The following is a 27646-nucleotide window of genomic DNA, read 5'->3' as shown; positions in this document are numbered from 1 at the left end:
CATCAGTTCGTCAGGGGTAAAAAAACATGCAGCCGACACCATTACATCAGACATCAGTTTTTCTTGCCCCAGATGTCAGGTGCCCCCCATAATAGTAAGCAATATATATATATATATATATCTATATATATATATATATATATATATATATATATATATATCTATCTATCTATATATACATACATATATATATATACACATATATATTTCTATATAAAAGGTGACACCACCAACAAAAAGCAAATACACAAGAAGGCTGAAATACACTAAAGAAAAAGAAAGGTATAGCCAAGAGAAGTCAAAGGGTTGGAGGGAGGGTAACCAGGACTGCAACAGTGAATACACTCTAACATCTACATTTATGGCAAGTGTACACAACTGTACTATGTTCTTCTTGTTTCACTGTTGCAGTAATTACATTTGGGTAGATTCCCAGAGCTAAGGAAGGGAGGAGGAAGTTAGAGAGCATTAGGACCAGGTATTAAGCCCTGTAAGACTGCAGTGGCAAAACCAGCTCTGGATTTAGTGAAAATAGGCAAGTGGTAATGCTTGGTGAAGGTATGTACAGAGCCTCCAGTTAGCAGCTTCTAGGATGTCCCTGGTAGGGACACCTCTGAGAAAGGCTGTAGAGGCAGATGCAGCCCTGGTGGAATGTGGTCTTATCCCCTTGTGGGGTAGGTTTTCCATGGTGGTTATAGCAGAAATTAATGCAGTGGCCTATCCACTTAGAAATGGTTTGCTTTGAAATGGCCTTCCCCTCTGCCCCTGCAGCAAATGCAACCAGCAGCTGTTCAGATTTCCTGAGAGGCTTAGTCCTGTCCAAGTAAAATCTAAGTTGTCTGTGCACGTCCAAGGAGTGCAGTATTCGTTCCCCTTTGTTCTGTGGATTAGAAAAGAAGGTTGGCAGATAAATGGACTGATTAAGGGCCACACTGGATACCACCTTAGGAATAAAGGAGGGACTGGTCCTGAGAGACACCCTGACCACATGAAAGATGATGAAAGACTCAACTGCCATGAGGGCCTGTAATTCAGACACCCTTCTTGCTGAAGTGATGGCTAGAAGGAAGGCTGTTTTCCAAGAAAGGAATTTCAACTCTGCATTTGCAGCTGGCTCAAGGGGAGGCAGAGTGAGCTTTTCCAATACAAAGTTATGGTCCCAGGCTGGAGTAGGGGCTCTCCTGGGTAGTCTTAAGTTTTTGGCCCCTCTGAGGAATTGCTTCAGCAGTGGATGAGAGAAGAGGGGTGGGCTCTGTATTATAATGAGCCGAAATGGCCAAGGTATGAATTTTGATGGAACAAAAGGAAAGGCCCTCCTTGTGAAGCATCTCAGTTAAGTATTGAAGAATGTGCAGTAAATTGGGCACTGTTGTGTGCATTCCCTGAATTTGGCTCCAGGAACAGAATCTTTTCCATTTTTCAGCATAGGATTTTCTAGTACTAGGCCTCATTGCCTAATGACATCCATCCCTTGCTTACTGAGGGATGGCAACAGAGAGATTATGTAATTAGCCAGGCTGCAAGGTTCAGGGTTTGAGGCTGTGGGTTAAGAATCTGGCCCTCCTGCTGGGACAGCAGGGCAGGGGTCTGAGGCAGGTGCCATGGTTCCAGAAGTGAAACACTGCAAAGGAGGGGGTGTACCAGTGTTGGCTTGGCCAGTCTGGGTGCAATAAGTATTGCCTTTGGCTTGTCCTGTTTGATCTTTAGTAGCACTTTGGAGAGGAGAGGCAGAGGGGGAAAGGCATAGGTGAAGGACAGAGCATCCACTTTCCAAGCTCGTCTGTGGGGAGACCTTGTGCAGAATTTGTCCAATTGGTAGTTGCGAGGGGAGACAAACAGGTCTATCTCTGGGCTCCCTCATTTGTTTCTCAAAATGTTGATCATCTTTGGTTCCAGTTTCCACTCGTGTGGGTCCATGAGATTTCTGCTTAGGTCGTCTGCCAGTGTATGTAGCTTGCCTGGCAGGAATTGAGCTTGTAAGTGCACTTGATAGCTCAAGGCTGTGTTCCACAGAGCCATGGCTAGTCTGCAGAAAGGATATGAGTGGGTTCCCCCCTGCTTGTTTATGTACCACATAACAGTGGTGTTGTCAGTCTTTACCAATAAATGTCCTGGAAGAATGTGGTCCTTGAGGGCTGTCAGAGCATTCTATACAGCTAACATTTCTTTTTGATTGATATGCAGGTGCATTTGACTCGGGTTCCATTTGCCCTGAATGCACTGCCCTGCCAAGTGAGCCCCCCCAGACATAGTGTGATGCATCTGTTGTTAGGGTTTGGGCAGCAGGGGGTAGAGTGAATGGCAGTCCCTTGTTGTGGTGACAGGCCTCTGCCCACCAAAGGAACTCTGTCTTTAAGCAAGGGATTATAGGAATCATTGATTCTAGGTCCTGAGAATGTTGACACCATAGGCTTTTTAGATACCATTGTAGTTTCCTCATATGCAGTCTTGCATATGGAATTAGTAGAATGCAAGAGGCCATGAACCCCAGGACTTGCAGTATTTCCCTTGCAGATAGCTGGGTCTTTGTGGCCAGTAGTTTGAAGTAGGCTGTCAAATGAACTTGTTTCGCTGGCGTGAGGTAGGCCATCTGGGAAGTTGTATTCAAGCTTGCTCCCTGGAATACTATTTCTTGGCAGAGTACTAGATGTGATTTCTTTTCGTTTATGGTGTACCCCAAAGAGGTTAGTAATTTATTTACAAATGCCAGATGATTTAAAGGTATGTTCTGGCTTTCTGTCTGAATTAGACAATCGTCAAGGTATGGGTATATTTCAATATTTCTTTGCCTGCAAAATGCAATGAGTGGAGATAGGCACTTTGTGAATACCCTGGGTGCAGTAGATAAGCCAAAGGGCAGTGCAGAGAACTGATGGTGCATTGTAGCCTGCTCTGAAGCGTAGGTATCTTCTTCAAGATTCCCTTATTGGGATGTGCAGGTAGGCTTCCTTTAAATCCAGTACTGCCAACCAGGCATTTTTGCCTAGCATGGGAAGCAGCTGATGAAGAGTTAGCATTCTGAATTTTGGGATTACCAAAAAAGTGTTTAGGATAGATAGGTCCAGGATAGGATGCCAGGAATTGTCTTTTATGGGTACTAGGAAAAGTCTTGAGTAAAAACCTTGTCCCCATTCCTCTTCTGGGACAGGATGAATAGCCCTGATGCTTAGAAGAGAGAGAACCTGCTTTTGAGCCTCTGCCCATTGATTTGGGGGTAGGTCTGGCCAACAGTTTGGGGTTGGTAAGGAGTGGAACTGGAATCTGTATCCTTGGGAAACTACATTTAAAACCCATTTGTCTTCGGTAATGAATTCCCATTTTTCTGCATGCAGAGCGATCTTTCCCCCTAAAGGAACAGTCAGTTGAGCAGGGCTTGGAAGGTTTAAAGTGAAGTCATTGTGACAGTTTACCATGGGGGGGGGTGTCTTACTACTCCCAGCTTTGGAAGTGGGAGCCCCCCACTGTTTAGGCCTGTGAGTACCTTGAGACTGAAGCCTGGATGGTCTGCTGGTTCTGGGTATGGACTGAGAAGGCCTGGAAGAGGCAGGAAAGGACCAACTCTTAGAAGGCCAGTGCCTACTAAATCTGGGAGGCTGTACTTGCAGGAAATCTTTAACAGTTTGCATAGATTTAGCTTTTTCCTACATCTTTTTAAGTACTACTTCTGCTTTGTTGCCAAACAGGCGGTCTTGGTTTAAGGGAGCATCCATTAAGTTAGCTTTAACATGATCTGGCAAAGATTGCTCCTTAAGCCAAACATGCTTTTTAAGTACAGACCCAGTGACAGCACCCTGCAAGATGCCTCTAATGAATCAAAACCACATTGCAAAGTACGTTTTCCAACTTGTTCAGCAGAATGCATTAAATCCTGTAATTTTTTATTTTCAGCCCAGTCAGGAATCAACATCATTTTCTGTTTAAGCAATCCAATAATAGGTTACTGATACTTTAACATATGAAACTAGCAGTTTAAGGCCCTAATGGCCAAAGTTGCAGAAGTGTATACCTTCTTACCCCCATCTGTCCAGGGCCCTGGAATCTCTATCAGAGGGGGTAGGGTTTTTGGCAGTAGTAGCCTTAATGCCTTTGGGTACCTGTGAAATGGTCTCAGGATCCGCAGTAGGATTCTTAAAGAGGAACTTATGAGAGTCAGGTGCTCTAATACCGGTCAGATTTTCTGGGAGTCGAAGGTAAAGTGTCAGGGGACAGACTAGATTCCAAGAAGGTATCATCTACAATGTCTAGTACAGAAGGGATAGCTAAAGACCCGTGTTGAGGTAGGAGTAAGAATTCCCTAAGCCTCTTTTTGGCGTCCGAGTAATCCTGGCTTTCCCAGCAGAAATGCTCCCTAAGAGTATGCAAAGTTTCACCAAAAGAGAAATCCTCTGGAGGGGAAGCAGAGGGAATGGAGTCCTCTGCATCAGAATCCTCATAGGTAGATAAGGGCAGCTGCTGGTCATCAGAGAAAACAGAAATTTCAGAATCCTGATCAGAAGAATCAGAAGGAAAATCAGTTCTTGGTCTCTTAGAGGGAGAAGGGTGGCTTCCCCTGATTAGAGTAATAAGGTCTTCAGCCATTCTTATTTGTTTTTTATGCATAGGGGCCTGACCATGCAGTCTGGGTGTCAGTTATCGAGGCGTGGGTCGAGTTTTAGGCCTTGAAGAAGAAGATGGCTTTGGTTTAATATGCAAGTCAGTAGGCCTGAATACACCCTCAGAAACCGGTGCCTGCACAGCAACTCCGGACCCATCCAACGTAGATACATCTGCAGGTTCCACAGTCAAAGAAGCATCTCACGGCATACTGGACTCCGAATGGATCTCAGTAAAGGCCGGCGAATCTGAAGTAGCGGGCATCAGGGGCTGCGAAAGAGTCTGATTACCAGCGAACTGTCGACTAGCTTAGGAGAAGCGTTGTCTGCAGCTTTGGACCTATGCGGTCTGTCTCTGTCTTTATCTTTGCGTTTTTTCGGAATGTTGGAAGTCGGGTGGCTTACTGAAGCCATTTCTGGATAATTGAACAGGGTACCAAAATATTTAGATGCAAAATTGAACCGACGACAAATAGTTAGAGGTTTGAATAAGGCATAAAACAGACAGCGAGGTATGTCATGGCCTGGGCCTAAGCAAAGAATGCAGTACGAATAAAAATTTTTATGAGGTATTTGCTTTCCACAAGAAATACAATTGTTAACTTTTACTGACATCGGTTTAGAGTAAGAAAAAGGATCCCCGATAGGGTACTTAGCTTAGTTGAAGACTTCGGATCTGAAACTCGAAAATGAAAATTTCAGAAGTCAGCCAACTGGCACTTGCACGGCAAGGAAGACTGATGTAATGACGTCGGCTGTATGCTTTATACTCCTGATTACCTGACGTCATGGAAGATGAGATAGCAACCGACGCAGGACCCAAGACTCTGATAATCAGGCCAACTGAGGGCTACCTGCAAGCAGATAACCCAAATGTAATGACTGCAACAGTGAAACACGAAGAACATCTTGATGCTCTTTATCGGGCTAAACCATATCTCACCAATCATGCCAGACTCACCACAGCTAGGTCTCGTTTTTTTTTTTTTTTTATCTACACTACTTTACTGTTCATAAATTTTCATGAACCTTCATAAACCAGACAACCTTAAATCTTGCTATAATAAAATTGTTACATTTCAAGCAAACCTCCAAAAGAGATTACAGCATTGTACTGCTCTACAACATCTTGGTTGGATTGAACTCCCTAACTTACTTAATCAGTTAATAGTTGCTCATTCTGTTACCCATAAACCAGACCACTATTCCAGCCCTATATATTAATCTGTCCTCACTTCGGTCAGCTGATAAATTACTGCTCAACATTAGCAAATCTCATAACTTTCATGGCGATTCACTATATAATCACTCAGTATCTAAAGATTGGAATTCACTTCCTCAGCAAATTCTAGCCTGTCCTAATACTCAGCTTCAAACGGTACTTATTAGAATACTACTCTATAACCACTGGTTATATTCTTGCACCTCCTCTGGCTAAGTTATCGCCACTCTGCTCTTCTGTCATTTCAGTTATTTTCCTGTTCTTATGCCCAGACTGAGTAGCCTATCAATGACATATGTCAATTCCGACAAAAAAAAAAAGGCTTATTACTACCATGTAATTTGAATTGCACGGATACTTTTTTGACTTTTTTCTTATCTTGTCATATCTGTAAACATGTTTACTTTAATCAATGGTTTGTAACTTTACTTATTTCTACATCGTGTTTTCATCTCAACTATTGTAACCATTGCTTGGGAGCTTTTCTCCCAGGTCTCCGCTGAAAACAGGCTACTTGCCCAGATGGACACTACCAGGTAAATGTGAAGGATCTCTCCAGTATGTGCGTCTAAGATGCGATACGAACAATGGGGATCCCAATGTCAGCCTTAGGCTATGGAACATTTTGGAATGTAATTTCCATTCATAAATGCTGTAAGGCAGACCTGCTCAGCCTGTCTACCACATTTCTTTTTTAATTTTTTTTATTTTAGACTTGACAGAGTCCAAGAAGCTGGAAAATAAAGATGAAGCTGGGGCCACGTCACAAGTTATTACTGCTAACCTTGAATAGCCCACCCCAACACACACTTCTTTATATGTAGAACCTCATTGTGGTGTCTGTGCCTTCAGTGTATGTTTACTGCTGTATGATAACTGGCTAAATTGGCTGGACACAAGACATATAGCTAGTAGACATTTATATAGTGTACATACAAGAAACTTTGGACATAATGTGTGACAGTATCATACACAATCATAAGAAAAGCAACATGGAAGATAGAATAGCTCATAGCAGATGCAGAATGTCCATACCCATCAACAAGCAGAGAATATGCAGGCGGTGGCACTTAAATGCATATGACCTAACCCTTAAATAAGCAGGAGCAGACTGCATCCTTTGCACTGTGTTCTTTTAGGTTTTTAGCAGCTGCAATGTTAACTTCAGGGGGGAGGCTATTCCAAATAGCAGGGCTTATTTTTGGCAAGGCTCTTTCAACAAAAGGTTTTAAAATGTGGTCTGACGAGGAAAAATGTTCTCTCCACTGTTTGCTGCCTTATTTGTGGTTTTTGTTTTAATGAAGGACAAACAGTCTTGTATTAAGACATTGATAAACCAAAAAAACAACATAAGGCAATGTACTAATAAACTAAGAAAAATAAAAAAACATTGCTCATGGTGAAACAACCCAATTTTATTCCACAAAATAAAAGAAAAGGTCAAGGTTTATGTGGTCTCATTTGTAAAACGCTGAACTTCATCAGAAACAAGCCATCCCCCTTGAAACAGCCATAAATATAACCTCTGGCATGAAATTAGTGCCAAAAAGGCTAACCAAATTCTTAGAGAGACGCACCAAGTTAAAAACTACAAACTGCCAACGTAACTAAACTTACTTGGCAAAATTTTTTTTTTAATTTTCTTAGAAACAGAGAATCAGCAAAGCAAACAAAAATAACTGCTTTAACAAAAAATATGTGAAACTTATAAACAATATATAAAAAAACTGATGACAACTATGAAAATACATGCTGATATCATACCAATAATGCTTTGTATAAGCAGAGTGTTATCTGTCAAGATTTAAAAAAATGTCTTTTTTCATTTTGGAACAAGGGGAATGTAGACTCATGCGTGGTGATTGGGAAAATTTGCTGGAAAGTTGTGAATTCTTTTGGCAGGTCTTACTTAATTCCACTAGTCATCCTGGTATTAATGATTTAATATCCTCAAAACCAATTTTAAGAGAGAAAGCACTACGTATTAGTTAATTTCTTGACATCTATTTTTCATATGTCTTAGGAGGTTTATGTACTGTATTTTCATGTTTGTGTCATCAGTTTTTTTTATAATAAAATTGGGTTGTTTCACACTGAGCGGCTTTTTTTTATTTTTCTTAAGATGATAATCAGAGCTCTAAGAAAAGTGGCTCTACAGTTTATGGATAACCATTTAAAGTTTTTAAGTCATAATGGTAACTACGAATTTTGAAAGAAAGACAGACCTACAAATCTTGATATCAGGCTGCAGTTTGTGTGCGAGACAACTGGAATCAACCCCCCCCCCCCCATTTTCTACATGGGATTGATGCATCGTATCAACTGTAGGCAATTCTCTTGATTCTGTGCCACTCGCCTATCTTTAACAGTTACGCCTGTCACAGGTCTTCTCTCTCTCTCTCGCACACACTATCCATACCTTTGCTAAGCACTCGTTTCCTCTTGCCTTCTTCCCGTCGGTCCCAAATCACCTTCACCAGACTGTTTTCTGCTTTCCTGCACATGCACCCAAGACCATTATCTGCTCTCCAACCTTCTCTGCAGTTGGAGCCAATTTAAACTTTTGCTCTGATGTCCTCATTTCTTCATCTGTCTCAGTGCACATCCTACAACCCTTTTCAGGCACCTCATCTCAAAAACCTCTAGCTTCCTCAACTCTTGGTTTTGTTGTCATGCAATAGTACTGGTCCCACCTCTGTTTTGTACAGCTCCCTTTTTAGCTTATTTGGCATTACAGTGTTACAACTGGAATACAAGGTAAGTAGTGGGAAGTTACGTTCTATTTTGGGAATAAGTACATTTCTGGCAAAGAATGACGTGCATCTATTGAAAGCAGATGCACATCGAAACCCTGCTGTAAACTCTGACCACTGGCTGTCCCCAGACCTCTCCTCATCCACTGGGTCAACCAGGCTCTCATTCATCTCTCGAACTAACCATGACCCATTCTTGAGGCTGAAGAGTTATCAGGGCACTTGGGACAACATCCTATAGCTGAGTGTATTTCTTTTTTTGTTATATGCCCCAACATCCCCACCCCTTGTGTGTAAATGTAACATTGGGTCTGAATGTGCATTATCACCTTCCATGTCAACTCGGGCCAATGCCACCCCTGACCCAAGAACAATGCCACTGTGCATCAGCAGCCTCCACTAAGGATCAACAACGATGCATGTTCAAGTGTCCTCCCACCCCACCAAGATGGGAATGCACATCCTCCCCTTGCCAGTGCCTCAGAAATTAACTGAACTTGTGTTGCCAAGGCTACAGTCACGACTTTATCCTCTAAGCCACAGTGCTGGGTTAGTCAGTTTAAGTACTTTGTGTGATTAAATCAACATACGGGCGCTGATATTTTGCATATGTTTAGATTTTGTAAAGCTGTTAAATCAATATGGAATTATTTAAATAATATGAAGAACTTCAGTTCACTCATCTTACTTACCAATGCTTTGGCTTTAAATGGATCTTGCTCCCCCTAGCTATTTCAACTTAGGTTGCATATGTTATTTACGAAGTTTGTACTTCCAGGGTGGAGTCAGAAAACAGTCAATGATATCACTGATCTATCCTGGTTAATAAACGCAAACAACCATAAATCAGTTTTCACTGGTGGTAAGCTTTGGAATTTTCCATTTTCAAATTTCACAGGAAATCCAAATGAAAATACAAACGTTTAATTACTAAATTATACCTGTATGGAATAACTTATCAACTTATCAGACAGACAGGCTAAAGATACTTCTCAATGCTTTGAAGTTAAATCTCAAGTTTAAAAATTTAAAAACAGGCAAGAAATATGATTAACCAATTAGATTTTTGTAAGCAGCTACCAAATACATACTTGTCTACATTTGTACTAATTAAAGCTAGTTTCTGTAGCTATTACAAAAGTTTCCTGGCTTGGCTGTGCTGGCTTATATTGTATAAAAAATCTTAAAGAATTTAAGAAAAGTGGGAAAATACAAGACATGGACTGATGACAGCAAGATGTTACATTATACAATTAACTATGAAAGGAAGAAAACACAAGGCCACGTGGTGTGTTTTACAGGCGTACACCTTCAGTTGATTACTGAGTACTGCTAAACCTTGGTCATTGTACATGTGCAGAAAAGATATCTGTCTACATTACATCCTAGATATCAGTGAAAACTATGAGGGGATAACTTTGAAACAAACATTAATCAAACATTATAAAAATAAAGTCCGTGAATAGCAATGATACAGGTGTGACATTGTCTTCTTCAGGAAATGCATGATTTAATTGGAGTGCTTATGTGATTGGACATTGATTTTTGAATTTTTATAAATGGAGTGTTGCTTTATTCAGCGTTACAGGGTCTGAGGAAGCTCATTAGCGAAAGCGCTTACAGTTATTGTTTCACTGTCGTTTTATAATGAATTTTATGAGCAAGGAACCTGAAGACGCTGAGAATCTGCTTGGTTGCTTCGTTGTGAGCATTTGCACAGCGATAATAAAAATAAAAATGATAGCTAAATAAAAGGGGCACACTCCACAAATCAAGACGATATTGAAAATATCTGTACATTATCTGTGGTAATGAGCGCATATACAGCACAAGTACATCTATCTGCAGGAGGGTACTGCTAGCTAGAAGAGTGTCTGCCATCAAACCAGAGTGCCCTGCAGCAGAAATATATTCCACTAATGAAACTGACATTAGCACCAAACCTTCAAAACTTAAGTTCACAGTTGTAGAAATAAAATCTACTTAACACACATTTCACTATGACCTTGTACAGGAACATATCTAGAGATATTGAAGAATGTAAGAAATTCTGTCATGAATCTGAAACTCACTGAGTACCTGCCACAGTTTAAACACTTTAAAAATGTACTTCGATTATTAATACCTGTAAGGTGGTAGAGCACCATAGATTTCTTGGGACTGAGAAACAGAAAGGCCATTCCTAAGTCCAAGCGGAGCTTGTGCTTGAAGAGGTGTGTGCATGGAGATTGGAATCTGCTGAGGTGCAGCACCCTAAATACAAAGCAAGAGAAGGGAACATTAATGAAAACCTGGATATCTGCAATGTAAAGCAGTAGAATGTTTACAAAATTAAATAAAACGTATGCACTCACCATAATGTTCCATCTATATTGTCCATTTTCATTCTTCCTCAACTGATGGGTTCGGAACAGATCCCTAGGCTCCAACCCGGTCGCTGTAAAAGCTTGCGGCAAACTAACTTTTGAGCTTCTGCATTACTCAGTATACACCAACCCCCATTACACCTCAGATCTTGTATGCAGACTACAGCAGACAAATAAAACTTACTCTTATGTAAATAACCTTAAGGAATACATAACAGAAAAGGCAAAACAAATCTATATCAGGAGGTATACAATGTGAGTAGAAGACCCCCAAAACTCGCTTTATCCACTCGTTCTTACAGAAAAATTACGGTTGAGGGTTGGTGGGTGGGGAGCTGAGGAAGAATGAAAATAAACACAGACAGAACTTTGTGGCAAGTACACAACTTCTTTATCTGATGTCAAATTTTCATTCTGTCCTCAACTGATAGGTCAGAGACCCCAGCTACCCAAATCCAAGGGCTGCCTCAAGGAAGGATATTCCTAAGCAATATTGAAACAAATGATGCCCTACCTCTGGAAACTAAGCCCAATCTGTAATGAGGTGACGGTGTGAGGGGAAGCCCAAGTTGCTGCTGCACAAATGTCATCCAAGGAGGACCCTGAATGAAAGGCTGGGGAAGCTGCTATCGACCTTGTTGAGTGAGCATGCAGTTTAAGTAAAGGCAACTTCAACTTATTGTAAATAAAGGAAATGCAGTTAGTAAACCATTTTGCTAGGGAAACTCTAGACACAGGCTTGGCCAATTTACCTTCAGAAGAGGAAACAAAACTGATCTGAAGTCCTTTGCTCTCTGTAGATAGAAATGCAATTACCTATGAACGCCTACTAAATGCAACAAATATTTTCCTGTGTATAATTCGGGAAGAAAACTGGCAGATTAATAGACTGCTTAATGTTGGACTCTGCCACTACTTTGGGCAAAAAAGATGCATTAGTTTGTAATGCAACTCTATCCTTACGAAAAAAGTAGATCTGGAGGCTTTACCAACAAGGCTTGAATCTCTGAAATTCGAATAGCAGAAGTTCATGGCCACAAAAAACAAAGTTTTCCAAGAAAGAAATTTTGAGACTGCAATTATGTGCAGGCTCGACGGGAGGAAGGACCACAGTTTGCAGTACCAGAGTTAAGTCCCATGGCAGAGTAGGATCTTTAATGGGGGGGTCTTAACAAAAGTTTTCCCCACAGAAAGGTTTTACAAAGTTTATGGGAAGCAAGTGAAGAGCCATCAAAGATGGATATGGAAAATTGGACACTGCTGCAAATTGAACCTTTAATATTGAAGAACTGGTCCCTTGATTAAAATGCAATGTCAAGAACTCCAGGACAGTATGAATTGGTGCAGAAAAAGGGGTCCACATTGTTTTAAAGAGCCCAGTGCACAAATCATTTCCATTTGCCAGCTTAAAGTTATCTTGTAGCTGTTTTGAGGGAAGATAAAATTCAGCGGACAGGGGATGACAGTATAGGTCGTCTACTCTACTTTAATGTTGTTACTGGAAATGAAGAAACCAAGATGCTAGCTTGAGACTCAGGAGGTCCGGATATATCATGCCTGTTGGGTGAGAGAGCAGATCTGGAGCTGGGTCCAGGATCTAGGGTCAATGAATCAAATGAGGCCACAAGAAGGGGAAAATACAGTTGTGTACACTTACCATAAATGTAGATGTTCAAGTTTATTCACTGTTGCAGTCATCACATTTGGGTTATCTAACTGCAGGTAGCCCTCAGCCGGCCTGAATACCTGTCTCTTCGGATTTCTGCGTCGGATGCTGTCGCTTCTTCCATGACGTCAGGTCGTTAGGGGTATAAAACATGCAGCCGACGCCATTACATCAGTTTTTCTTGCCCTAGATGTCAGGTGCCCCCACAATAAGAAGCAATTATATGGTAGGGATCACCTCCAGCAAATACACATAATATATGCCAAAGAAAGAAAGGTAGAGCCAAGAGAAGTCAGGGGACTGGAGGGAGGGTAACCACGACTGAAACAGTGAATACACTCAAACATCTACATTTATGGTAAGTGTACACAACTCTAATATGTTCTTCGTGTTTCACTGTTGCAGTCATCACATTTGGGTTGATTTCCAAAGCTAAGGAAGGGAGGAGATAGTTAAAGAGCATTAGGGCCAGCTTGCAAGACTGCTGTGGCAAATTCAGCTCTGGATTTAGAAAAGATAGGCAGGTGGTAATGCTTGGTGAAGGTATGCACAGAGCTCCAGGTAGCAGCTTCCAGGATGTCCCTGGTAGGGACTTCCTCTGAGAAATGCCACAGAGGTAGATGCAGCCCTGGTGGAATGTGATCTTATCCCCGGTGGGGCAGGTTTTCGATGGTGCTTGCAGTAGAAATGAATGCAATGGGCTACCCATTTGGAAATGGTTTGCTTTGAAATGGCCTTCCCCTCTGCCCCTGCAGCAAAGCCAACTAACAGCTTGTCAGATTTTCTGAGAGGCTTAGTCCGGGTCTATATTAAATGAACGAAAACCCATTAAACTGAATACCAAAACAGTGACACTTATTACTCGAACTGCATAAATACCGAACACACTAAAAAGCGAAATTTAAAATATCGAACGTTCATAGTCTGCCAACCCCACCACCCACTACATACTACCTACCAAAACAAAATAAATACACCACATACACTAACCAAACACTACTCCTAACCCTAAAGTAAAGCACCAAAACTCAACTTCTAACCCTAAACTAAACCCCCACATACACAACTATCTATGCACTATCCTTAACCCCTCCCTAACCCTAGGTCCGTAACTATCACACACTTCTCTTACGGAAATATACCCAAACAAAATAAATATACAAATTAATTTAACAAAACCCTACTTCTAACACTACACTAAATCTTACACACATTACCTATATATACACTTACCTTAACCCGCACTCTAACCCTAAGGTCCGTAGTTATCGCACACTTACCTTACAGAACTATACTGCACACAGGCCAACCAAAACACTTCAACATTTCAGATTTCGCGGTTTTGCGCATTCGACGATTACATATTTCACGCAATACATGTTGATGACTTCGTATTCGCGTAAACGGAGTTTCAACAATCTAATAGGAACCCGCTTAGTCCTGTCCAAATAGAATCTAAGTTGTCCGTGCACGTCCAGAGAGTGCAGTATCCGTTCCCCTTTGTTTTGTGAATTAGGGAAAAAAGTAGGTAAATGAATGGAATGGTTTAGGGCCACACTAGACACCACCTTGGGTATAAAGGAAGGATTACTTCTGAGGGAAACCCTGTCCGTATGGAAGATAATGAAGGGTTCCAACTGCCATGAGGGCCTGTAATTCTGACACTCTTCTTGCTGAAGTGATGGCTAGAAGTAAGGCTGTTTTCCAAGAAAGGAATTTCAACTTTGCTGTTGCAGCAGGCTCAAAAGGGGGGGGGGGTGGTGAGCTTTTCCAATACAAAGTTAAGGTCCCAAACTGGCTCTCCTGGGGGTCTTAAATTTTTGGCCCCTCTAAGGAATTGTTTTTTTAGCAAGGGATGAGAGAAGAGGGGTGGCTCAGTATTATAATGTGCTGAAATGGCAGAGGCATGAATCTTAACCGACTAGAAGGATAGGCCCTTGTGGAGCATTTTAGTTAAGTACTCTAGAATATGAGCTAGGCTGGGCACCGTAGTGGCCATCCCCTGAGCCTGACTCCAGGAGCAGTATCTTTTCCACTTTCAGCATAGGATTTTCTGGTACTAGGCCTCTTTGCGTACAGAATGACATCCTGCACCTGCTTACTGAGGGATGCTAGAGGAGAGCTCATGGAATTAGCCTGGCTGCAAGGTTCAGGATTTGAAGCTGAGGGTGCAGAATCTGGTCCGTCTGCTGGGACAGCAGGGAAGGGGTCTGAGGCAGGTGCCATGGTTGTAGCAGTGTTGGACTGCGCAAGAGGGGGTACCCAGTGCTGGCGTGGCCAGTCTGGTGCAATCCGCATTGTTCTTGGTTTGTCCCATCTGATCTTTAGTAGAACCTTCGAGAGGAGAGGCAGAGGGGTAAAGGCATAAACCGAGAGGCTTTCCAAGGTAAAGGACATGGCATTCACTTTCCAAGCTTGACTGTGGGGAGTTCTGGTGAAGAATTTGTTCAAATGATAGTTCTGTGGGGAGGCAAACAGGTCTAACTCTGGGATCCCCCATTTGCACCTCAAGAGGTTGACTATTTTGGGTTCTAGTTTCCATTTGAGTGGGTCCATGAGATTTCTGCTCAAGTCGTCTGCCAGTGAATTTAGTTTGCCTGGCAGGAAATGAGCTTGTAGGTGCACTTGGTAGCTCAAGGCTGTGCTCCACAGAGCCATGGCTAGTCTGCAGAGAGGGTAGGAGTGGGTTCCCCCCCTGCTTATTTATGTACCACATAACTGTGGTGTTGTCTGTCTACCAATAGTTGTCCTGGGAGAATAAGGTCTTTGAAGGCTGTCAGAGCATTATGTACAGCCAACATGTCTTTTTGGTTGATATGCAGGTACATCTGTCTCTGGTTCCATTTGCCCTGAATGCACTGCCCTGCCACGTGAGCCCCCCATGCATAGTCTGATGCGTCTGTTGTTAGGGTTTGGGCAACAGGGGGTAGAGTGAAAGGGAGTCCCTTATTGTGGTAGCAGGCCTTTGCCCACCAAAGGAACTCTGTCCTTAGACAAGGAATGATAGGAATCATTGTTTCCAGGTCCGGAGAATGTTGACCATAAACTTTTTAGATACCTTTGGAGTTTCCTCATATGCAGTCTTGCATATGGAATTAGCAGAATGCAAGAGGCCATGACCCCAGGGCTCGCAGTATTTTCCTTGCAGATAGCTGGGTTTTTGTGGCCAATAGTTTGAAGTAGGTGGTCAAATAAACTTGTTTCTCCAGAGTGAGGAATGCCATCTGGAAGTTGTGTTCAAGCTTGCTCCCAGGAATACAATCTGTTGGCAGGGTACTAGATGAGATTTCCTTTCATTAATGGGGTATCCCAGTGAGGTTAGAAGTTTCTTTACAAATGCCAGGTGTTGCAATAGCAAGTCCTGGCTTTCTGCCTGAATCAGACAATCGTCCAGGAATGGGTAAATTTGAATATTTCTCTTCCTGCAAAATGCAATGGCTGGAGCTAGACACTTTGTGAACACCCTGGGCACAGTAGATAAGCCAAAGAGAAGTGCAGAGAACTGAAAGGGCATGGAGCCCGCCCTGAAATGTGGATACTGTCTGCAGGATTCTCTTACTGGGGTTTGCAGGTAAGCTTCCTTTATATGTCTAGGGTTGCCAGCCAGGCATCCTTGGCTAGCATAGGAAGAAGCTGTTGAAGAGTTAACATTTTGAATTTTGGAATCACCAGAAAGTTGTTGAGAATAGAGAGGTCCAGGATAGGACGCCAGGAGTTTTCTTTTCTGGGTACCAGAAACAGTCTTGAATAAAAACCTTGTCCCCTTAGATCTGCTGGGATAGGGTGAACAACCCTGACACTGAGAAGGAAGAGAACCTGCTGTTGGGCCTCCGCCCATTGATTCGGGGGGAGGTCTGGCCAACCATTTGGGGTTGGCAGCTTGTGGAAGTGGAATCTGTATCCTCGGGAAACTATGTTCAAAACCCATTAGTCCTGGGTAATGAGTTCCCAGATCTTTGCATGCAGGGCGAGCTTTCCTCCTAAGGGAGCAAGTAGTTGAGCAGGGCTTGAAAGGGTTAAGGTTAAGTCATTGTGCCATTTTTCCATGGGGGGGGGGTGACTTACTACTCCCTGCTTTGGAAGTGGGAGCCTCCCACTGCTTAGATCTGTGTGTAGCCTGAGACTGAAGTCTTGCTGGTCTGCTGTTCCTAGGTTTGGACTGAGAAGGCCTGGAAGGGACTGGAAAGGACCAGTTCTTTGAAGGCCAATGCCTACTGAATCTGCGAGGCTGTACTTGTAGAAAATCTTTAACAGTTTGCATAGATTTAGCTTTTTCCTCCATCCTTTTGAGGACTTCCTCTGCTCTGTTGCCAAAAAGGTGGTCTTGGTTTAAGGGTGCATCCTGTAATTTAGCTTTAACATGATCTGGCAGATTTTGTTCCTTAAGCCAAGCATGCCTTCCAAGTAAAGATTCAGTGACAGCAGCCCTGCAAGATGCTTCTAAAGCATCAAAACCACATTGCAAAGTAGGTTTACCAACTTGTTCTGCAGAATGCATTAAATCTTGCCAAGTCTTTTTGTTCAGCACAATCAGAAATCAACATCATTTTCTGTTTAAGTAGTCCCATATTATGCTGCTAATACTTTAGCATATGAAACTGGCAATTTACAGCCCTAATGGCCAAAGTAGCAGAAGTGTAAACCTTCATATTCCATCTGTCTAATGCTCTAGAATCTCTATTAGAAGGGGTAGGGTTTTTGGCAGCAGTAGCCTTAATGCCTTTTGGGCCTTGGGAAATGGTATCTGGATCCTCAGTAAGATTCTTAAAGAGGAACTTGAGAGTCAGGTACTCTGTAGTACCGGTCAGGTTTTCTGGGAGCTGGAGATAAAGTGTCTGGAGTAAGGCTAGATTCCAAGAAAACATCATCTACAATAGCCAGAACAGGAGGGACAGCTAGAGGCCTGTGATGAGGCAGGAGTAAGAATTCCCTAAGTCTCTTTTTGGACTTGGAGTAGTCGTAGCTTTCCCAGCGGAAATGCTCCCTAAGGCTATGCAAAGTTTCACCAAAAAAAAAAAAATCTTCTGGAGGAGAAGCAGAGGGAATGGAATACTCTGCATCAGAATCCTCATAAGTAGATAAGGTCAAATCCTGGTAATCAGAAGGAGCAGAGATATCAGTTTCCAGATCTGAAGAATCAGAAAGAAAATCGGTTCTAGGTCTCAGAGGGGGAAGGCTGACTTCCAGTAATTAAGGTAATAAGGTCTTCAGCCATTCTAAGCATTTGCTTGTGAGGCATATGGGCCTGACTCATCGGTTTGTTCGTCGGTTTTCCAAGCATAGTGCACATTTTAGGCCTGAGGAATTTGGTACTTCTAGTTGGAAATGATGCTGTAGGTTTAATATGAAAGTCTGCAGGCCCAAGTACACCCTCAGAAGCTGGTGCTTGCACAGCGGCTCCGGACCCATCCAAGGTAGAGACATCCGCAGGTTCCATAGTCAAAGAAGCATCTTGTGGAATACTGGATTCCGTATGAATCTCAGTAGAGGCCTACAAATCTGTAGTAGCGGGTATCAGGGGCTGCCAAAGTGCCTCACTGAGTACCGGTGGACTGGCAACTAGCTTAACAGAAGCGTCGTCGGCAGTTTTGGACCTATGCGGTCTGTCTTGATCCTTACTTTTTTTCGGAAGATCGATAGTCGGATGGCTTAAAGCCATTTCGGAGTACGGAGATCGAGAACGAAAGTATTTAGCTACAAAAATAGCCGAATGACGAACAGTTCGAGCATTGAACAAGACACAAAACAGACAGTGAGGGACGTAGTGGTCTGCCCTAAACAGGTGACGCAGTAAGAAAGAAAATCTCTATGAGGTATTTGCTTTCCACAGGCAAGACAATTGTTTATTTTTTCTGACATCGGTTAGAGTAAGAAAAAAGGTTTCCCAATGGGGTACTTATCTTTTTTGAAGACTTCAGGTCTGAAACTCGAAAACGAAAATTTCAAGAGTTGGCCGACCAGCACTTGTGAACTGCTTCCGCTTCAGGCACCACGCGGCAAGAAAGACTGATGCAATGGCATCAGCTGCATGTTTTATACCCCTGACGACCTGACGTCATGGAAGAAGCAACAACATCCGATGCAGAAACCCGAAGACTCTGGTATTCAGGCCGGCTGACGGCTACCTGCAGGCAGACAATCCAAATGTGATGACTGCAATAGTGAAACACAAAGAATATCCAATCTGTCAAGGCCAAAAGGGTGCAATGAGGATGACTTTGCTCTTCAACCTGGCAGTAATCTGTAGAAACTTTGGGATCAAAGGAATTGGGGGATATGAATAAAGGTGGCCCAGAGGGCCACTCATGAAGGAAAGCATTCCTCTGTGATTGCCCCTAAGGGGAGAGGTTAGGGCAAAGTAGCTGCTGCACTTGTTCAGGGAGGACGCAAAGAGATTGGAGCATGGTTGGCCCTACCTGCGGAAAATTATTTCTGCTACTATCTGATTGAAGGACCATTCATGAGGTAGTAGAATGCACCTGCACAACTTGTCCGCTAGCCCGCTGGACTTACCCAGAATGTGCATTGCTATCAGAAAGCAACTGGAAGTTACTGCTCATTGCTGTACCCTGAACGCTTCTCAACACAAGGAGGAACCAGACTTTATCCCCCATTTGTTGATGTAGAAAACTACTGACAATGTCTGTACTGCAATTGTTCCGTAAGGGAGAGCATCCTGAAAGGCTTGTAATGCTGAAAGCGCTGCTCTCAGTTCTAGAACACTGATATGAAAATTTACCTCAGGGAGACCACATGACTTGGACAGTCTTCCCTAGGTAATGCCTCCTCCCCAACCCCAACTGGGAAGCATCCGTGATCACTATGGCCTTGGGAAGAGTGGGGACAAACAAACAGCATTGTAAAACCAGATTGATTTTGTTTGGTTAGTGATTCGTATCGGGACAGATAGGGAAGATGAAGAATTGACCATTGGTGACCAAGATTCACTAAAGGATTCTCATGTGGAATATGGCCAAAGGCACGAATGTTATTGCTGCTGCCATTGATCCCACAGCCTGAAGGACCAAGCGGGCTGAAACTCTGGTATTGAAAAACTATCTTTTCCACTTGTGCCCTTATTGTATGAACTATGAAGAGGGGAAGTGAGGCTACTGATGATTTTGTGTTGAGCATTGCCTCATGAATTCTAGGGTATGACTTGGTTCCAGTTAAGTTTTTTGTAATGTATACTTACTCCTAGTAGAATACAAGTTTGGATCACCTTTTCTCTTGCAATGATGAACTGACGTCTGGTCAGGGCATGTATGAGACAATCGTTCAAGTATGGAAACACCCAGAATACCTGCAGTCTCAAGTGAGCTGCTCCAAATGCCATGCATTTGGTAAACACCCTGGGGGCTGAGATGCGACCAAAGGGCGGAACTCTAAATTGATAACAACTGGCCCCTAGTTGGAAGTGCAAGAACCTTCTGGACCGCCTGTTCATTTGTATGTGATAGTACGCATCCTGAAGATCTACTGAGCACATTCAATCATCCTTCTCAAAAAAAAGGGAGAATGGACTGAACTGACACCATCCGGAACTTGGACTTTCAAATGGATTTAAGATGCTGACATCCAGAATTGGTCTCCAGTTCCCCATTTTCTTTGGCACTACAAAGAACCTTGAGTGAGTTCTGGATTCTATCTGCTCTGGAGGGACATGTTGGATGACTTTTTTGTCTAACACCTTTTGTATTTGAATTGCTGCTGGTTTCCTCTGACTGGGTGGAACATTGGCGACTTTTCCTAAATTGGGAAGACAAACGGAAAATGGTAATTATATATAGCATCCTCTGCACCCAAGTATCTGAGGTCGTTAAATTCACCGCTGCAGTATTCATAACTTATGGGATTCCCTGCCATGGAAGCCCATCGTCTGGCCAGTCTACCATTTCTTTAAGGTATGCCGAACATCACCTTAATGCTCCTCACGTAGCACAGGGTATAAAGGTGTTTAGGCATAACATCCTCAGAACTTCTTAAGCACAAGTCTGAACACTGTTTTCAACCAGTCTATTTGCCTCAATAAATTTTCTGCCATTTTTTACTATTAGCATTCTGGTGATTACTTCGGTTTGCTGAAAACCTCACCGTTGCAGATAAACACTCAGTTGGGGGTTTTGTTTTTTTTATTCTTGATTTTTTTGTGCTTTTGGGGGGTTAGTGTCATCCAGGAAGGGTAAATGCCAGTGTGGGACACAAACACCCCATAAAAACCATGTCAGGCATGTGTCCCAAAAACCCGTTGTAGTGGGCTTTCTTCCCTCTCTTTGTATCTTCAGAAAACAGCACCTTAAGCTTCTTGCTAAAGATACTATGGATGGAACTTCCCGTCCCGAGGGTCAGCCATCAGGGAAGGTGGTGAAAAAGGTAAGATTAGAATCTTCAGCTGTCCGGCCTATGCTGGGCTTTTTTCCGAGGTTTGTCTGGATTTATCTGCCGCGTTCGGGTTGGAAGCTGGTGAGGATTTGGCAGCCAGCACGTCCAATGAGGCTTTGCAGGCACCCATTAAAGGCATTCACAGGGGAACCATGGTTGATTGTTTCCGAGCGGTCTAGGTGGGCTCTGCAGGTTCATCCTAGGGAAGAAGTTCTCATTACGGTTGTGGAATGCCATCCTGAGTCACAGCCTTCGCAGTTCTCTAGGATGGGCATTTCTTTAAAAAAAGGAAAAAACTAAAGGTTTCTTCTGCTCCTAGGGATCAACAAAGTGAGTGGCAGGTCTTTACTCAGGGGTCATTTAAAGCTTTAATGTCATTAAAGCCTCCTCAAGGGGAGTTCGGTTCCTGATTCCTTGGTCCTCTTCTACACATGAAAGGCCCAGGGAATTGTATTCTTCTGAGGAAGAGCTGGAGTCTGATGAACCTTACTTAATCTACCCATATTCCTTCTCCTTTACACTACGGGTCTGAGAAGGAGGAATGTAATACTTCAGATACTCCTCCTGAGGAAATTTCCTTTGAAGATGCCATATCTACGATGATGGAATTTTTTTAAGTGAAATTGTGCCATGTGTCTGATATCCATAAGAGGTGCTAGGAGTTACTGCAAATGGAATATCCCGAACCGGTGGACATTTCTTCAGTCCTGGCTGCTTTACTAGATATTTTTTTCCAATACCTCTAAACCACCCGATTCTCTGCCCCCTGCTCCCAAGACGTCTGACAGGTTTGAGGATTGTTCCTTTTTATTCAAACACACTGCTGCTGACCCCTCCGAGGTGTCTGTAGCTTCTGATAAGCCATCTCAATTGCTTCCTTCATCCAAGTTACTGCCGTCGGACAAGGACAGCAGAACCATGGACAGGCTGGGTATGGCGGTTTATACTTCAGCTACCCTAGCTTTTAGGGCTAATAATTATCAGACCCCATACATCAAGGTATGTGTTAGCTCTTCTTTCTCAAGCTTGTCAGCTTTTTTCTGATCTTCTAGACTCAGAGTAAATCTTCTGCTCTTTTGTTTTGGGAAGTGCCTGCTGGTTTAAGTCTCTTCAGGATAAGGGGAAGGCCTTAGTTTCTCCTGTGCCTAAATTTCAGAGAGACTACCCTTCTAAGGCAGCCTTTGTTCGTAGGCAATCTCGCCCTCCTGCGAAAGGTAAAAATGGTTGTAAACGGGTTCCTCCTGTTAAGGCCACTCAGACTGCAGGGATTCTAAAGCCTTCCTTTCCTGACAAACCAGGTGCTGTCTGACTATCCACCTGTTCACAACCACATTCCTCTTTCTCTTCACCTCTCTCTCTTTCTATTTGGCTTTGAATCACACAGGATTCTTGGGTTCTACCAATCATTTATCAGGGGAAAGTACAGTTGTGTACACTTACCATAAATGTAGATGGTCAAGTGCATTCACTGTTGCAGTCGTTACATTTGGGTTATCTGCTTGCAGGTATCCCTCAGCCGGCCTGATTAACAAAGTCTTGGGTCCTGCATCGGTTGCTGTCCCTTCTTCCAAGACGTCAGGTCGTCAGGGGTATAAAACATGCAGCCGACGCCATTACATCAGTTTTTCTTGCTCCAGATGTCAGGTGCCCCCCTAATGAGAAGCAATTAAATATAAATGTACAATGATATACCTCTAACAAAAAAGCAAATACACCAAAAAGGCATTTTAAGTATAGTAAAGGAAAGTACAGGTACAGCCAAAAGAAGTTAGGGGGCTGGAGGGAGGGTAACCAGGACTGCAACAGTGAATACACTTGAACATCTACATTTATGTCAAGTAAACACAACTGTACTATGTTCTTCATGTTTCACTGTTGCAGTTATTACATTTGGGTAGATTCCCAAAGCTATGGCTGGGAGGAGGAATTTAGACAGCATTAGGGCCACCTATAAGGCCCTGAAAGACTGCAGTGGCAAAGCCAGCTCTGGATTTCAAGAAAATTGGCAAATGATGATGCTTGGTGAAAGTATGTACAGAACTCCAGGTAGCAGCTTCTAGGATGTCCCTGGGTAGGGACGCCTCTGAAAACGGCTGTAGAGCTAGTTGCAGCCCTGGTGGAGTGAGGTCTGACCTGCTGGGGGATAGGTTTTCCATGGTGTTTACAGCAGAAATGAATGCAATGGCTTATCCATTTAGAAATGGTTGGCTTTGAAATAGCCTTCCCCTCTGCAGCAAATGCCACCAGCAGTTGTTCTGTTCAGATTTCCTTTGAGGTTTAGTCCTGTCCAAGTAGAATGTAAGTTGTCTGTGCACATCTAACGAATGCAGTATCCGTTCCCCTTTATTCTGTGGATTGGGAAAGAAGGCTGGCAAATGAATGGACTGATTAAGAGCCACACTGGATACCACCTTGGGCATGAAGGATGGATTGGTTCTGAGGGACACCCTGTCCACATGAAATAAGGGCCTGTAATTCAGATACCCTTCTAGCTGAAGTGATTGCTAAAAGGAAAACTGTTTTCCAAGAAAGAAATTTTAAGTCTGCAGTAGCAGCTGGCTCGAAAGGAGGTAGAGTGAGTTTCTCCAAGACAAAGTTAAGGTCCGAGGGCTGGGGTTGGAGCTCTCCTGGGTGGTCTCAAATTGTTGACCCCTCTGAGAAAATGCTTGAACAGTGGATGAGAGAAGAGAGAAGGTTCTGTGTTACAATGAGCTGAAATGGCTAAGGCATGGATTTTAATGGAGGAAAAAGACAGGCCCTTGTGAAGCATCTCAGTTAAGTATTGTAAAATCTGAGGTAAACTGGGTGCTGCTGTGTTCATCCCTTGAGATTGGTTTCCATGCACACAATCTTTTCCAATTTTCAGCATAAGATTTTCTAGTACTAGGCCTCCTTGCTTCTAAAATGATATACGTCACAGATTTACTGATGGATGGTAAAGGAGAGATTATGTAATTAGCCAGGCTGCAAGGTTCTGTGTTAGAAGCTGAGGGTGCAGAATCTGGTTCTTCTGCTGAGACAACAAGAAAGGAGTCTGAGGCAGGTGCCATGGGGATAACAATGACACACTGCGCAGGAGGGGGTTCCAGTGTTGGCGTGGTCAGTCTGGAGCAATCAAAATCATCCTTGGTTTGTCCTGTTTGATTTTTAGTACTAAAGCAGAGTCGGGGGGGGGGGGGAGGCATAGATTGACAGGTTTTTCCAGCTGAAGGACAGAGCATCCACTTTCCAGGCTTGTTTGTGGGGAGACCTTGTGCAATATTTGTCCAATTGGTAGTTCTGGAGAGAGGCAAACAGGTCTATGTATGGGTTCCCCCATTTGCTTGTCAACATGTTGAAAATCCTTGGTTCCAGTTTCCATTCGTGTGGGTCCATGAGGTTTCTGCTTAGCCCATCTGCCAGTGTATTTAATTTTCCTGGCAGGAAATGAGCTTGTAAGTGCACTTGGTAGCTCAAGGCTGTGTTCCACAATACCATGGGCAATCTGCAGAGGGGGTAAGAATGTGTAGCCCCCCTACTTATGTACCACATAACAGTGGTGTTGTCCGTCTTTACCATTAGTTGTCCTGGAAGAATGTGGTCCTTGAAGGCTGTCAGAGCATTCTGTACAGCTAACATTTCTTCTTGATTGATATGCAGGTGCATTTGACTTGGGTTCCATTTGCCCTGAATGCACTTTCCTGCCAGGTGAGCCCCCCATGCCTAGTCTGATGTGTCTGTTAGGGTTTGGGCGGCAGGGGGTGGTGTGAAAGGTAGTCCCTTGTTTTGGTGGCAGGCCTCTGCCCACCAAAGGAACTCTAGGCGTAGGCAAGGTATGATAGGAATTGTTTATAGATCTTGAGAATGTTGACACCACAGGCTTTTTAGATACCACTGTAGTTTCCGCATATGCAGTCTTGCATATGGAATTAGAAGAATGCAGGAGGCCATGAACCCCAAGGCTTGCAGTATTTGTCTTGCGGATAAGCAGGGTTTTTGAGGCCACTTGTTTGAAGTAGGTTGTCAAATGAATTTGTTTCTCTGGCGTGAGGTAAGCCATCTGGGAAGTTGTATTCAAGCTTGCTCCCAGGAATATAATTTGTTGACTGGGTATCAGGTGTGATTTCTTTTCTTTTATGGTATATCCCCAGACAAGTTAGAAACCTTTGTACAAAGGCCAGATAATTCAAAAGTATGTCCTAGCTTTCTGCCTGAATTAGACAATCGTCCAGGTATGGGTATATTTGAATATTTCTTTGCTTGCAAAATGCAATAACTGGAGCTAGGCACTGTGAATACCCTGGGCGCAGTAGATAAGCCAAAGGGCAGTGCAGAGAACTGATCGTGCGTGTAGCCTGCTTTGAAGCGTAGGTAACTTCTGCAAGATTCCCTGGTTGGGATGTGCAGGTATGCTTCTTTTAAATCTAGTGTTGCCAACCAGGCAACTTTGCCTAGTGTAGGAAGTAAATGAAGAGTCAGCATCTTGAATTTTGGAATCTCCAAAAAGGTGTTTAAAGTAGACAGGTCCAGGATAGGATGCCATGAATTGTCTTTTCTGGGTACCAGGAAAAGTCTCGAGTAGAAACCTTGTCCCTTTTCCTCTTCTGGTACCAGTTGAATAGCCCCCATGCTTAAGAGAGAAAGTACTTGTTTTTGGGCCTCTGCCCACTGATTTGGGGGTAGGTCCAGCCACCCGCTTGGTGTTGGCAACATGTGGATGTGAAATATGTATCCCTGGGATACTATATTTAAAACCCATTTGTCCTGGGTAATGAGTTCCCAATTCTTTGCATGAAGAGCAATCTTTCCCCCCAAAGAGACAGTCAGTTGATAAGTGCTTGGAAACTTTACAAGGAAGTCATTGAGACAGTTTACCATAGGGTGGAGTCTTATTATTCCCAGATTTGGAAGTGGATGCCCCCCACTGCTTAGTTCTGTGTGTCCCCTGGACTGAAAAGTACAGTTGTGTACACTTACCATAAATGTAGATGTCTGAGTGTATTCACTGTTGCAGTCATTACATTTGGGTAATCTGCTGGCAGGTTGTCCTCAGTCGACCTAAATAACAAAGTCTTGGGTCCTGCGTCGGTTGCTGTCTCCTCTAACATGATGTCAGGGGTTTAAAACATGCAGCCAATGCCATTTTCATCAGTTTTTCTTGCCCCAGATGTCAGGGCCCCTTCCAAATGGGGAGCAAAAATATATATATAAACTGTAAATATATAAATGCACTTTTAGAAACATAAACTTTACCTTCAACTAAAAGCAAATACACCAGAAAGGCTTTTGAGTATAGTGAAGGAAAGAAAAGGTATAGAATGGGGGATGGCAGGTGGGTAACCCAGGCAGCAACAGTGAATAGACTCGAACATCTACATTTATGGTAAGTGTACACAACTGTACTATGTTCTTTATGTGTCACTGTTGCAGTCATTACACTTGGGTAGAATCCCAAGGCTATGGATGGGAGATGGAACTAAACAGCATTAGGAGCTGCTATAAGGCCCTGCAGAACTGCAGTGGCAAAGCCTGCCCTGGATTTAGAAGAGAGAGGTAAATGGTAATACTTTGTGAAGGTATGAACAGAGCTCCAAATAGCAGCTTCTAGAATGTCTTTGGTTGGGACCCCTCTGAGAAAAGCTGCTGAAGGAGAGGCAGCCCTGGTGGAATGTGATCTGATCCCCTTGGGCAACAGTTTACCATGGTGCAAATAGCAGAAATGAATGCAGTGGCGTATCCATTTAGAAATACTCTGCTTTGATATAGCCTTGCCCCTCTGATCCTGCAGCAAATGCTACCAGTAGTTGCTCAGACTTTCTTAGAGATTTGGTCCGGTTTAAGAATCTTGGCTGTCTGTGTACATCCAATGAATGCAGAATCCGTTCCCCCTTGTTCTGCAGATTTGGGTAAAATGTTGGCAGGTGAATGGTCTGGTTAACAGCCACAATGGATACCACCTTAGGCATAAAAGAAGGATTGGTCCTGAGAGCCACCCTGTCCGGGTAAAAAATAATGAAATGCTCCACTGCCATGACAGCCTGCAGTTCTGAAACCCTTCTTGCTGAAGTGACTGCCAAAAGAAAAGCTGTCTTCCAAGATAGAAATTTTATATCCGCAGTAGCTGCTGGTTCAAAAGGAGGCAGGGTGAGTTTTTCCACCACAAAATTGAGGTCCCACGCAGGAGTTGGTGCTCTCCTGGGAGGCCTTAAATTTTTGGCCCCTCTGAAATACTGTAAGCAGTGGATGAGAAAAGAGGGAGGCACTGTGTTGTAATGAGCTGAGATGGCAGAGGCATGGATTTTTATTGAAGAAAAAGATAGGCCTTTGTCAAGCATCTCAGTGAAGATTGTAAAATCTGAAAAATATTGGGCTTTGCTGTCTATTCCTTGCGCTTGGTTCCAAGTACAGAATCTCTTCCATTTATCAGCGTAAGATTTTTCTAGTACTAGGCCTTCTGGCTTCCAAAATGACATCCATCACAGGTTTACTGAGAGATGTGGTTTGAATAATTAGTTGATTAGCCATGCTGCAAGATTCAGTGGAGCTGAATGTACAGAAAGTACAGTTGTGTACATACCATAAATGTAGATGGTCGAGTGTATTCACTTGTTGCAGTCATTACACTTGGGTTATCCTGCTGGCAGGCTACCCGCAGTCGGCCAGAGATCCAAAGTCTAGGTCTGGCG

At 43.2% G+C, this 27646-nt stretch overlaps 1 protein-coding gene across 1 annotated transcript in view; it reads right to left on the bottom strand.

Moving 5' to 3' along the window:
* Nucleotides 1-27646, bottom strand: part of PRRC2B (proline rich coiled-coil 2B) — a 3584159-nt gene that overhangs the window by 733585 nt on the left and 2822928 nt on the right. The window contains exon 27 of the mRNA XM_044058194.1: nucleotides 10693-10820. Coding sequence (XP_043914129.1) covers nucleotides 10693-10820 — 128 coding nt within the window. The remainder of the gene's footprint in view (nucleotides 1-10692; nucleotides 10821-27646) is intronic.

This window comes from Protopterus annectens, chromosome 16.part0 (assembly GCF_019279795.1).
Source record: "Protopterus annectens isolate FY-2018-M chromosome 16.part0, PAN1.0, whole genome shotgun sequence".
In the NCBI taxonomy this organism is placed as follows: Eukaryota; Metazoa; Chordata; order Ceratodontiformes; family Protopteridae; genus Protopterus; species Protopterus annectens.
Note: the sequence above shows the minus strand (reverse complement) of the source record. Positions and strands in the feature narration are given on the sequence as shown.